Source organism: Chelonoidis abingdonii, chromosome 1 (assembly GCF_003597395.2).
Source record: "Chelonoidis abingdonii isolate Lonesome George chromosome 1, CheloAbing_2.0, whole genome shotgun sequence".
Classification (NCBI taxonomy): domain Eukaryota; kingdom Metazoa; phylum Chordata; order Testudines; family Testudinidae; genus Chelonoidis; species Chelonoidis abingdonii.
The window spans coordinates 97,149,645-97,162,592 of record NC_133769.1 but is presented as its reverse complement, the minus strand read 5'-3'; the positions used below and the strand labels follow the sequence as shown (position 1 = coordinate 97,162,592).

At 40.3% G+C, this 12,948-nt stretch overlaps 1 protein-coding gene across 4 annotated transcripts in view; it reads left to right on the top strand.

Annotated features, from left to right (window-relative positions):
* EP300 (EP300 lysine acetyltransferase) overlaps nucleotides 1-12,948 on the top strand; it is a 129,278-nt gene that overhangs the window by 18,697 nt on the left and 97,633 nt on the right. For all 4 annotated transcript variants that reach the window (XM_075067968.1, XM_075067960.1, XM_032787674.2 and 1 more), the window contains exon 2: nucleotides 4,715-5,373. In XM_075067968.1, coding sequence (XP_074924069.1) covers nucleotides 4,715-5,373 — 659 coding nt within the window. The remainder of the gene's footprint in view (nucleotides 1-4,714; nucleotides 5,374-12,948) is intronic.

The window sequence follows — 12,948 nt, the reverse complement described above, 5'->3', positions numbered from 1 at the left end:
GACGATGGAGATTTTTTTTTTTTTTTCTTTTTGCTACCGGTGATATGCTGTGGCTATGTGACATACATGATGCAACTGAAACACTATTATTGGCAGATAACTCAAACTATAGAAAATTATGGTGATCTTGAAGGTGGATAGTCTTCAGAATCCTGTATGTTGAGGATGGATTCTCCTAAACAAAAGAAGTCAATGCAGTTATTTAATTATTACCACCATACTGCCCATTTAGTATTACTCATTGCATTCACTGACTGTCAGTGCTACTTTAAAGGTGAAATTGTAGAAGGAAGATCTGCTTATTTCAGCTGTTTGTTTTATCACAGCTGCATCTATAGAGTAACATCTATATTTTTTGCTCAAACATGGGAATTCAAGAATAGTCCAGAAGGAAGACAGGTAGTCCTTAAGAAAGAAGTATGAAATAAAAAAAAAAAGTTTACCAACCTGAAGATCCTGCATGTTCAGACCTGTTCCTTTCATCATCTTCAACGCAGCTTCCTCCTGAGAAGGAACACTTCTCATGATATTTCATTCGGGCAACCAGGCCTTGCGTTTCTTTGTTGCACTGTTTACATTTTGCATGCATGCCTGTTTTACCCCCAGATAAAGGAACTTCATTAAAATATTCCCAAACTCGGTCTCCTTTATGGCCTGCTGCCATTATAAGTTTTCCCTTCTAGTGAGAGAATGGTATGGTAGATCTCAGATCAATAAAGGCTACTACACTCAGACCTCAAGATGTCTGGAATATGCTCCTCAAACAGTTTCACTTGTTTCCACTCCCTGTCCTGCCCTTCTCACATTTATCTCCATACTTCTTCTCCTTGTCCAGATCTATTCTGCTCCCAACAATCTTCTATTCATTGAACTTTTTGAAACTTTGCACTTTTAGAAAGAGGTAAGGGATTGACTCTGTGTACAGAAATTTGCAAAGGGACAATAAGGTTGAGGTCTGTTGTTTCTCACTTCTATATATTATTTATTAATTTAAAAACATTTTTGCTGTTAACTAGCATGTTATCCCTGGAGAGACACATCCACAGTTTGAGAACTGCAAAACTAAGCATCTCTGATATCTTCTAGACTGGGTAGATAGTATCAGGGGGTGGCCGTGTTAGTCTGTATCCGCAAAACCAACAATCTATTAGTCTTTAAGATGCCACCGGACTCCTTGTTGTTTTTTTATTGGGTAGCTAGAAAGATTAATCTAAATAATTTATACAGAAGCCCCTGGAACCCCATAAGATTGGGTCCCTAATCCATGAACTATATTGGAACTCATTTACAAACGTTTTCTTAAACGTTATATGAATATATTTTCTTACTCTAGAATTACATTTATAATCCCTATTCCATGATGAGACATTATAGCTCAAAGACATCTTAATTAAAACTTTCTTTAGATACGTTTTTCCTCAGAAAGCATTTATCAAAAAATCCGATTTAAATAAAAAATCAAATGTAAAAAAAATCATTGATTTTTATCCACCCTGATTGATAAGAGAAAATATTTATAGTTCTGTATCTCTGAATGTTTAATGTCAAGAGGATTGTTTCCCAGCCACCTTCCCTCAGTCTAGTATGATTTTTGTTCTTGTTTTTTCTGCATGTAACTGTTCATTTATTGCCTTTTGAGGAAACATTTTTTTATTGTTTTGTTGGTGCATTCTCCCTGCTGAAAGCAATGAGGGGTAGGGGTTGGCTTACATTTCTGGATGCTAGAGTTCTTCTTAGAGACCAGAAACCTTTAAAATTTAGAATTCTGTTCTTATGTACTTAGAAGTGGAGAGATAGAAGGGAGAAACCCATGGGATTGTTAACTCTTCAGAGAAATGCTAAGTGATCTTTTCCTTAAATGAGGAAAAGCAAATGTGGCTTTAGAATCCTGAAAACAAGAACTTCATGCTAGTTTACAGGATTGGCATATACCTTAAATTCTTGCACAAGTCTTTCCATGGAAATTATTTATGTCTGATCATATTTTGAAGAAGGGGTTGAGAGTTCATATTTGGGAGTTTCCTTATTCAGTGACTTTCTGGATTTTTGTTCTGTGACTCACTTAATAAGATGCACCATTCATGGACCATGTTCTCTTGCAAAATTTCACTGCTTTAGTTCTCAAAGGTTTATTCCGCTAACCACCAGGAATGGCTCTCCACATCTTTGCAGGACCATGGACTGTAGCTTGTGAATCACTTTTTTCTCTTGTTTCTGACCTTCCTTACTGATCCTCTTAGTCTGACACTACTTAACCTGAGTCTGATAATCTCTGGAGGTTTGACAGGCTTTTTAATCTTTTCAGGGTACCACATGTCCCTTTTATTGCTTTCCCAATTCTCTTGCTCTCCAGCTATCTTTTTAGGATGCTGCTCCATTGTAATCCTTGCTGTTTCCTTTCACTCACTGATATTTGTTTAGTTCTCAGTAAGCAAGTGAAGTCCTTTCTGTTCCTTCTTATGTGAAATTATATGAAGTTTAGGCCTGCCTTCTGGGGGGAACTGTATGCTTAGCAGAATTAAGGGCCCCATTTTCTCCTCTTCTCAACTTCATCTGTAAGATAGTAACTAAACTACAAGACTGTCAAAAGGAAGCTGTTGTTGAAAGATTCATTTTTGAAGTGTAATGCAAGGCCTATCCTTTGCACAAACTTCCCCCAAATAATGGAGGCTAAAGGAGGTCTGTTTACGTTTCACTGCGGCAATTAACGAAGTAATAAGGGAGGGTTGCAAAGTAGAAGCAAAATTCTTGCCCAGAAGGTCTATAGTTTTATCTGTGGTGCTTGGATACTGCAGTGATGGGGGCATTAAAATTGAACTGAAATTGCTTCATCTTAGTCCACCCAACTAACTCTTCTCTTGCTAATCCCCAGCAGCAAAACTTTCAGAAGGCTTTTGGTGATTTATTTTTAATTTCTGAAGTAATGTTTACTTCCAAGGCTACAAATACTAAGGTCTTGCAACTTGGTACTGTATCATTGTGATCCCTATTGAGCAAGTATCTAATGGAATTTAGACTTAACCTGCTTCTTATTTCTGGTACTAATTCTTTATCTTCAATTTTAATATTTTAGTGAGGACTACTGTGGTCATTCTCTTTGACTTTCAGTAGAGTTGGCACTTCCCCTTAACCAGCGTTGTAATAGTGTGAAAGTAGTGTACTGGCAACACTGTCAGCTGTCTTAACAAAGTCTTGAATGATTTGTCTCTTAAAGTAAAGTAAAATACCTGCTATAATAGAGCATTCATGAAACGAAACTTGTTTTGAGAAAAGTTTTTAAAATTAAACTTGATCACTAACTATTTTATGTACTATAGTGTCCAACTGTAAACATTAGGCGGCATGCTCCTTAGTCATTAAAATAGTATGAATTCATAATATAGTAGGTGATCTTTTGTGGAAACACTTTTTTGGTTTTATATTTAACACTGTAAAAATAATACACAGATCACTGACTCAGTACAGATAAAGAGATGCATAGTACCTATGGCACATCTCTGAAATATTTGTGATCTTCCTAGATAGGAAAACTTGGGGCTGTTGTAATGTATCTTGCCAATAACATTCCAAGCATCTGCACATGTAAACTATCTGAAACTATGCCAGTTTGTTACCTTAGCGGTGACATTGCATAGCCATGTGGAGAGATGGGTTTGATTCCTGATCCTGCTGTCATTCACTCTCATATTCTTCCTGAATAGGGAAGGAATGGTTTACATTGCTTATAATTCTACTCTTCGCAGCCAAATAGGCTCATAGTGGGCATTACCCAGTGAAGATTGACTGAATTTTGTAACTTTGTTTTGGGTCTCAATATTGGGATAATATTTTAAGGTGACCAGCAAAAGAAGGGAAAAGACATCTCCTTTTAGCAACTCCATAATTTATAAAGGAAGTCTTCTGTTTGCTTTTACGCTAGAAATGCAAGTCGTGCCTGTTCCAAAAAATACTGACTTAGGCTTTGTTTACACTGGCAACTGAACAACAAAACTTTTGTCGTTCAGAGGTGTTACCTCCCACCCCTGTAAGACAAAAGTTTGCGGATGAAAAGTGCCGGTGTGAACGGTGCTTTGTCGGGAGGAGCACTTTGCTGCCGACAAAGCTGCTGTCAGTTGTTGGAGGTGGAAGTTTTTTGTTGGTGGGAGAGCTCTCTTCTGCTAACAAACAGCAGCTACACTATGCACCTTGTAGTAGCACTGCTGTGTCACTACAAGGTGCATAGTACAGACAAAGCCTTAGTTAAGTGAAAGCTGAGAAACTGAGGGAAAGGGATTTTTAATGATTCAAAACCTTATTTTTTGATTATTAAAACCTATTTAACTTCAGTGATAAACACTTTGGAAGAGGACATTGTTAAAAATCTAAAACTCCCACACTTATGGTTCAAGAGCTCACAAACATGCTCTGAGACATCCAATAGCTCCTCCAGCAAAATTGGTTTATGTGGAGTTGGGAGTGAGGCATTTTTCATGTATGATAAAGAAACAAAAGGTGTAATCTCACTAAAAGTTTTTGAAGTTTAGAGGTGGTCTGCATGAAGACAAGCTGGCTAACTTCAAATACTAGCTGATGCTGTAATAATTGCTCAAATAGTTCATGTGAAGGTGTGCTATTCATCTGACCCAAACCAGAACAAAATAATCAAGGGTCTTTCTTCAGATATCCTTCGTTGATCTGAATTTTTAAAAACTTCTTTTTGTTTTTTTTCTTCTAGATTTTGGATCCCTCTTTGATCTGGAACACGATTTGCCAGATGAACTAATCAGCTCCACAGATTTGGGACTTACCAATGGTGGTGACATTAATCAGCTGCAAACCAGTCTTGGTATGGCACAAGATGCTGCATCTAAACATAAGCAGCTGTCTGAACTGCTGCGGGCTGGTAGTTCTCCAAACCTCAATATGGGGGTTGGGGGACCAGGCCAAGGCATGGCAAGTCAAACCCAACAGAACAGTCCTGGAATGGGTATCTTAAACAGTATGGTTAAAAGCCCCATGGCACAGGCAGGGTTGACATCTCCAAATATGGGGATGGGTACAAGTGGCCCAAATCAAGGTCCTTCGGCCCAGTCAACTGCAGGAATGATGCCCGCAGTAAATAGTCCAGTTAATCAGCCGGGCATGGGAATGAACACAGGGATGAATGCTGGCATGAATCCTGGGATGCTGGCTGCAGGCAATGGACAGGGGATGATGCAAGGGCAAGTCATGAACGGTTCAATTGGAGCAGGAAGAGGGCGACCCAACATGCCATATCCAAATCCAGGAATAGGTAATGCTGGTAACTTGTTGGCTGAGACGCTGCAGCAAGGCTCTCCCCAGATGGGAGGACAGACCGGACTAAGAGGGCCACAACCTGGAGCAATGAACAAGGTAAGGAAAGCTTGGTTACTTTACTTATTCCATGTGGTAACTTTGACGTCATTTTACAAGAAATAGAGTAGAAAACTCATTGTTGACTGTGTTCAAAACCACTATTATAAGGGGAACACTTCCTTGTAGATAATTCGGTACAAAAGAATTTTTGGCATTAGAAGCATTCGAAGGAGTTATATAAAGTTGAGAATTACCGATCTTATAAGAAGCTATATTCATTGAGACATGTACCAATATTGCTGGATGAAAGTGGTGATTTTTTGTAAAAATCTGTTAATTTTTTACATTGTCATCACTACCACTTTAAATTAAACTAAAGATTCTCTGATGTATTTTGATCTGAGAATGTATATTTTATTCCTGTCCATAAATATGTTCCTTGGTGGAACAATGAGTCCGTTTTATTAAACATTGACTTAAATTTCTATGACCCATATTTGAATTCTTACTGGGTAAGTGTTTGTTAGATCTGTCCAGCTTGGTATAAAATTTGGAAGACCCATTCCAGGGGAGGGAACAAACTGGAAAACAGAAAAAAGAATAGAAAACATTTTTGGGCAATAGGGGAGGAAATGAGCTTTTAATATTGGGATGGTGAAAGGGTAAGAAGAAGTGGTACTGGGTCATTTTGAAAATGGAAATGATATGGCATGACGGGGTTGAAACTGCAGTAGGCATTCCTCTTTTCAGAAATATTCTGGCCTGAAATATTTTTCCAAGCTTTGGGTTCAACTCTAAAATCAGAAGTCAGAACAGTCAGTCAACTATTATGCAATTTCCATCCAGAGTGAATTATAGCATGTCTTGGTCAAAGAAGGAAAGTAAAACACTTTAAAGAGATTTATTCAGATGCTGTAATGAAAATGTTGGAAGCTTATTGGATTGGGATGCTTTTTCCAGTCACCTTATTCCATAAAAAGCACCCTTAAATTTTAAAAAAAAAACAACCACACAACCCAAATAGATTTAGAATATTAGTCTGTAATGTGGATTAGATCTTAACTAGTATTAATAAAATGGTCTGAAATAATTGCCTTAAAAATATCCTAAGAAATAAACTTTCAAAATCAAAACTGACCCTGTGAGCTTGATGTAATAGTAAATATGGTACCCAGTAGGTGGAAGCATATCTAACAATGAACTGTCCTTTGATTGGGTTGATTGTTAATATTAATCCGGTAGACTAAGATCACTTAGACTGATTGGTAAACATGACCATTACAAAAGGGTGTGTTGCAATATATAGTTCAAATGGTGCTGTAAAAAAGGAAATTAAACATGATTGTTGAGTGTAACTGAATTTTCTCTATGTGCAGAGTTAGAAACATATCAAAACAACTATACAGAAAGGAATTCTGATGCATTGTTCTCTAGAGTCCAATGTGGAATCTTATTTCAAGTTAAAAATTGACACTGACTAATATCAAGATAATACACTGCACTTCAAGATGGATTTTAATTACTAGATTTAAGTATCAGTAAAGTTGATCAAATTTCAAAACATCTGTTTAATTTGGAGAAAATCTTTGCTAAGATTGCAAGGTCAGTCTTTGAATTGATATAGTTAATTTACGCTGTCCCCAACCTATTTCAGCCTAAGCCCTGAAGTATGCTGTGTGGATCCAAATAAGGAAGGAAAGCATTTCAGATTTGATATAGTTGCTTGCTTTTTGGGATTTCAAATCAAATACATCAGTGCAGTATGTGGAGTTTTTAATTTGCTATCTGAGTTGATAGAAAATATATTTGTATAGGGTTTAACAAGGAGAGAGAAACCTTAGCTATAAAGATACATGAAATTTGTTTGAGCCTATGTTTCAATGTTGTATTTGATTGTAATATACATTGCTCATAAAATAGCTGAACTGCCTGTTGAGAAGGAACAGTCTGAAATGGAGGCTGAAATTCCAGAATGTTTTCGTTTGGTTTAGTTGTTGGCAGGGAGCCGATGTTTCACTACTTGCAGTGGAGTTAGCAGAAGCTAATAACAGTAATATCTCTGACCATTGTATCTCTCCACCCATATGTCCTCATCATTCCCACCTCCAAATCTTCCCCCCCAAAAAAAAGATGGAAAAGGAAATTAAACATAATTGTAAATATAACTTTTTATTGGCTGTATAAAAATATTTTGGTAAATTACAGTGGTGGTTTTTTAACCTGGGAGCCTGGATTTACTGTGTGTAGTGGCTCTTAAGTTTGTGTAGCAGAAATGGTTATATTTATGCTTTTGAAGGCCTATTGTTGCTCTGTGGTATTAGTGACACATTTCCTCGGTGACTTTTAACTGATGTAGTGGATCAGGGTGGGCCTAAGAGGAGCCAGCGGAACTTGGGAAGTGGGAAGAGGGCTAAGATGGAGTGTGCTTTGCCTGAATGAGCCTGCTGCTAGCTGTGTTTAATTTAGGTATAAGGTGGGGGTGGGAGTTCACCTATTGTTCTTGCAACAGGAATTTGAAGGCCATCTGTTCTGTTTACAGCTACTGAGACTGTTTCAAATGTAAGCATTTTAAGGACATTTTCAAGTTATAATTTTGATATTGATTGTGTTGATGTATGAAGGATTTTAAAAAATATAGGAAATAGGTAACATTTTATTCATTCATACTGCATAAGTCCTGCAACTTAAGTTAGGTGCATAAATACAGAATTCACCAGTTCTGTAAATAAAAACCCCACTTTGTAAAAGTCCTCGTACTTGTTTTGCAAGGTAGTATCTTCGTGTCTGCATCAAACTTATTTCTAAATAAATTCCCTAGTTTCAGTATGAAGAGGAAACTTTTTTTACCAAGGGTTCCATGATATTGAATATTCAGGATGCCGGCTTTGCAATCCTGTGGAAGAAAGTCTGGCATACCTTGAGGGCAGACAAATCTGTTTTAAAAATTTTCCTGAGATGAACTTTTATTGCATGTTATTACCAGGCTTGTTGGGATGCTTATTTGGAGATAGGATTGTGTGCTTGGAACAATTGCTCTAAATTTACAGAGGATTATTCTTTTTGATAGCTACCTGGACTTTATCTTCATGACCAAAGGTTTAGTCTCACCTCCTGAATAAAGCTGGACTTAGGGGTAAGATGATTATTTGAGGCTTATTTGTTTTTAGGAGCCTAGATATACCAGCCTCAAATTGGACAAGTTTCCAATTGGTATTTTATAAATTCACAAGTCAAATAATATCTGCACTATCCCAACTCCATCAGCCCTGAGCCAGTTAATCTTCAACAAAATACTTTTTATTCTGCCTCTTTGGCTGTTCAGCAGCTTGCTGTTAGCACCTTCTGGTTACTATCATGTTGCCTGGTCTACTCATGTTCTTATTCAGAGTGGGAAGGTGTTTCATAGATAAATACGATAATTTGTGTATTTCTTTGGTGGTTGCACTCTGCTGTCCTGCGTGCCACAAATGTGAAGGCAAAGTGATGTCAGCCATTCAAAATAAATATTTTTAATTTCTGTTCTTCCAAGAAATTTGTTTTTTCCTAGTATGAAAAGATGAGACTAGTCAGTGCTGGTACATCCTGGGCACCGATCAGAATGCTTCATTTCTATGTAAAGCATTAAATCTGTTTTGAAATATTTTTAAAGAATTGTGGTTGAACAGTCCTCAGATCATCTGATTCAATACATAATTTTGGGAGTACACAAAGCTCAGAAGTTAGGCTGTTAAAAACATGGGGCAAACTTGTTCAGTTCACTTTTGTAATCTAGAATTGGCTTATATTAGAGGATGGTAACTTGGCTTGGTCCCTACCTTACTGTAGTAAGATGAGGCCCTGAAACAAACTCTTGTGTCAGAGGCCCAGTCTGAGGCCTGAAGCCTGAACCAAAGTACTTCCAGGCATTACAAAGCAAAAACTGGGCTGTGAGCCAGAGGCAGGCCTCACTCACAGAAGTTGAGAAGAAGGCTGCTAGAAGCAGGTGCATTCACACATAAGTGCTAATAAGAGGAACTTGTGCCAAGATGGCGTCAGAACACTCCACAGAAATAACAAGGAACAGGCAGATGCTTCTTAAAGACAGAGTTAAAAGGACAGCATGATGAATAGATCTGTTTGAAACAAGATGATCAAAGGGGGAGACAGCACCCTAGTGAGTCAAGGGGCTGTACCTCAATGTCAGTAGAGATGAGTAATCTGTCCTGCAACTGTGTAAAAATAGGTCCCGGAATACACATCTTTGTCCAGCCTCGGGGGCAGTGAAGTGTCCCGCCACTGACTGAGCTGTGTCCATGCCAGGGGGGCGCATATTTGTAGTATGTCTTGTAGATCCTATAGGAAACTTATTACTGTGCTTTGTTTGACAATAAACGTGGCTCGAGTTCCTTCATACCTTACTAGAGTCTGTGGTCTTCGGGGGTTCTCTCGGGGTTTGCTGTGTCAGCTGTCTACGCAGAAGTGGGGCAGCACACAGAGGGAACACGCACGCGGCCGACTGTTATCCTCTACGAACAAGAGCAGAGCACCACACCTGTAGCCTCTGGCAACACTTACCAGCAAACACAACTTTTAAAAGGTAGAATTCAGTTGTAACTGAATGAAGTAAAGATATTCTTAATTTTGTAGAAAGAACACATTTTTTCCCTCACAACTTAAATTCATCCAACTGTAATTATGCCAAATCAGAATCCTGCAGGTAACTTGATTGTCAAATGACTTGAGTCTTATGAATTGTGCTGTCCAAGGCTGGAAGAAGGGGGGAGGGAGATTATTTTAGTAGATATGGAACTTCTGAAGTTGGTGCAGTTAAGGGACATGATAGAAATGTTCTTCTCTTTGACATATTAAACCACACTTTTAGGGATGATATTTTGGCCATAGTATTGCTATGCACTCTTAATTAGCTGCTGTTTTCCATCCCAAATATGGACATTTCAGTGGTGGGTGGATTGATGTGTGTGTAAAGTGCTTTTAGATGAAGGGTGCTTTTATGGTTGTACGTTGACCAATTTAAAGAATTAAAATTCACTCTTAGCTGAGTGTATAATTTTTTTTTCCTGGGTAGGGGAAGAGAAAAATCTGGCTGCTAATCTCTTTTTCCAAGCAGTATCAGAGGTAGACAGGTGTTTGGGGGGGGGAGGGGAAGTGCTTTTGCTGCAGCTTGTAGACTCTTAGGGTGAGTAGGAGAGAACCTCTTCCAGCAGTTACTGTTGTGGTAGTGCTAAAATTTATTAGTCGTCTACTACCAGAGGCTGATATGAAAGATGAAGCACAATAGTGGTGTCCGAGGTCAGCAGCCCAGGATAAAGAGTAATGCTAAACGTCTCATCAAAGTTTTGCCATTAATACTTGCTGGCTGTTTACTCATATTTTGTATTGGTCTTTCAGGATAACAGGTATTAGATAAACTTCTCAAACTTAGTTACCTGTTTTCTTGAAATATTAAAGTTGTCATTCAGCATTTGTTTACAGAATTAGTTTTTCCTGGTATAATTCATCCCTTATGAATAAGGATATAATTTTGTCACGGATTCCCTGACTTTAACGGACCTCCGTGACTTCTTTGGCTTCAACCCCTGCCAGAGTGGTAGCTGGTGGGGCTTGAGCAGTGGGCTCGTGGTCAGCTGCTAGGGCTTGTGACAAAACTTTTACTCTTGAGTAGGTGGCCACAGAAGTTCACCAATATGTGAGTGTACTAGGACATCTACTATAGCCACCACTGATGGAGGTGCTTTCGATGATAGTACAGTTGTGGGAAGTTAAGAAAATCGTGAGTGTACACAGCTTCTTTCCCTTTCCTTGCTGGCTGACTAATGTCTATATTTTCTATGACTACAGCAGTGACTGCTGGTGGGAGGTAGCTGTGGTAGTCCTCATTTTCAGCTAGGTCTGTAGATTCTTTGAAGTGGTCCCTTGTTCTCAAGTGGGGAGGGAGGCCACTCCGCCTTGCTGTGTCAGGTAACAGCACTTGGGCTTGGGTTCCACTGGTGGGGGCCAAGCAGTAAGAAGTTTGTAGCTCTGAGGTCGCTTAGCAGAGGCAAGCAACAAGTAACAATTTGGTTCTCTAGTCTCTTGAGTGGGCCAGAGCAATGAGCAGTCTTTAGCCCACAGCCTCCTGTCTGAAGCTGGCAGTAACTAACAGTCTAAAGCTTCGGCTCTTTGGGCAGCGTAGAGCAGGGGACAGATATTAGCCTAAGCCTCCTGGCTAAGGCAGCCAGCATGCGCACAATCTAAGGCTCACAGTCTCCTGATGGGGGACAAGCCAAGCACAGGCCTTCTGGCCTAGGGGTGCAAAGGCTGCCACCCCTGGGGTGGGGTTGGCAGCAAGGGGGGTAGGAGGACCTCAGGCCCATCCAGCTACACTGGGTCCCAACCCAGGGCCCTAACAGTGGCAAAGTGTTCCACCCTGGGTCAGCAGGGATTCCAGCTGCAACGTGCTGACCCCTGCTCCAGCAACAAAACTAGACTAAAGTGGTTTCCCTGGGCTACTTCCAGCCACAGCCTGGGGATGGGTTATGTAGTCCAAGTGTCCTCTGTCTCCTTAGGGTCTACTGTGGATGGCAGTGCTGGCAACTCCTCTCCAGATTCTGTCTCCTCCAGAGGCAGGGTGCTGCACAGCCTGGGCTCATCTGTGGCTCCTTCCGTGGATCCTGTAGGTCCCTATCTTATACTTCCTGTCCTGCCTGTCTGGTGAGCAGGAAAGGGAGGATAGTGATCTCTCGCTCTCCAATCTGGAGGGAGGCTATTCCACCACACTGAAGTTTTCCATTGAAGAGCTTGGCTAGCTAGAGAAGTAGCTGGAAACGAGCAATGCAGTGCTGTTTCTTGATTACAGTAGTGCAAACGTTCCAGAAGGCTGGTCCATGTTCAAAGGAGTTTACAGCCTAAGGAGCCTCTTAATCTCTAACCCTACTCCTGCTTAACTTTCATGAGCAGCCACACTACTGGTAGGCACAAGGCACTCAGTAGTGCCTGCTGCACATTGAAGATTCCTAATTTTAGAGGCATCTGCTTCCCAGCATGAAGTGGTAGTGTTGGAGCTCCCTGTCTGCTCCCTGCTGTTGCATCTGGCCAAAGCAGCCTTTTTTGCTGCTGTCTTGCTCTGAGAAGGAGAGGGGATGCCTTTCCTATGCCATTGCTACTCCTGGCTGTGAAGAAGGGACTTCAGGATCTTCACCTCCTCTCCCAATCCTGGTGGCAGCTTGCTGCTGCTTGCATTTTGGGGCAGGGAGGGAAAGCAACTTCTCTCCCCTTATCTGTTCCTCTTCCATTTGTGTGCAGAAGAAATGACTTACCTGAGCTTAACTTTAGAACCTGTGACTTAATTTTCTCCCTATTTCTCTTTTACTCTGTCCGTAGACAGCTGCAGCGGCACAGGAGCCAGCGAACAGAGCTGCTAACAGGGGAGTTTCAGTGGGAGTTCTGTTGGAGGAGCAGGTTTTTCTAGTTTGTGGATTGTATTGTGGAGTTTGTGTGAGTGAGTGTGTGTGTGAAGGCTGCTAGGGAGTGTGCTGGGAGAGAGGCTGAGCCCTGAGTTGGGGGCGGGGCTTACCTGATTAGGGGTCCTATATAAGTAGCCAGGCACTCAGGCGGCGGCACAGACAGCTGCAGCGGCAGAGGAGCCAGCGAACA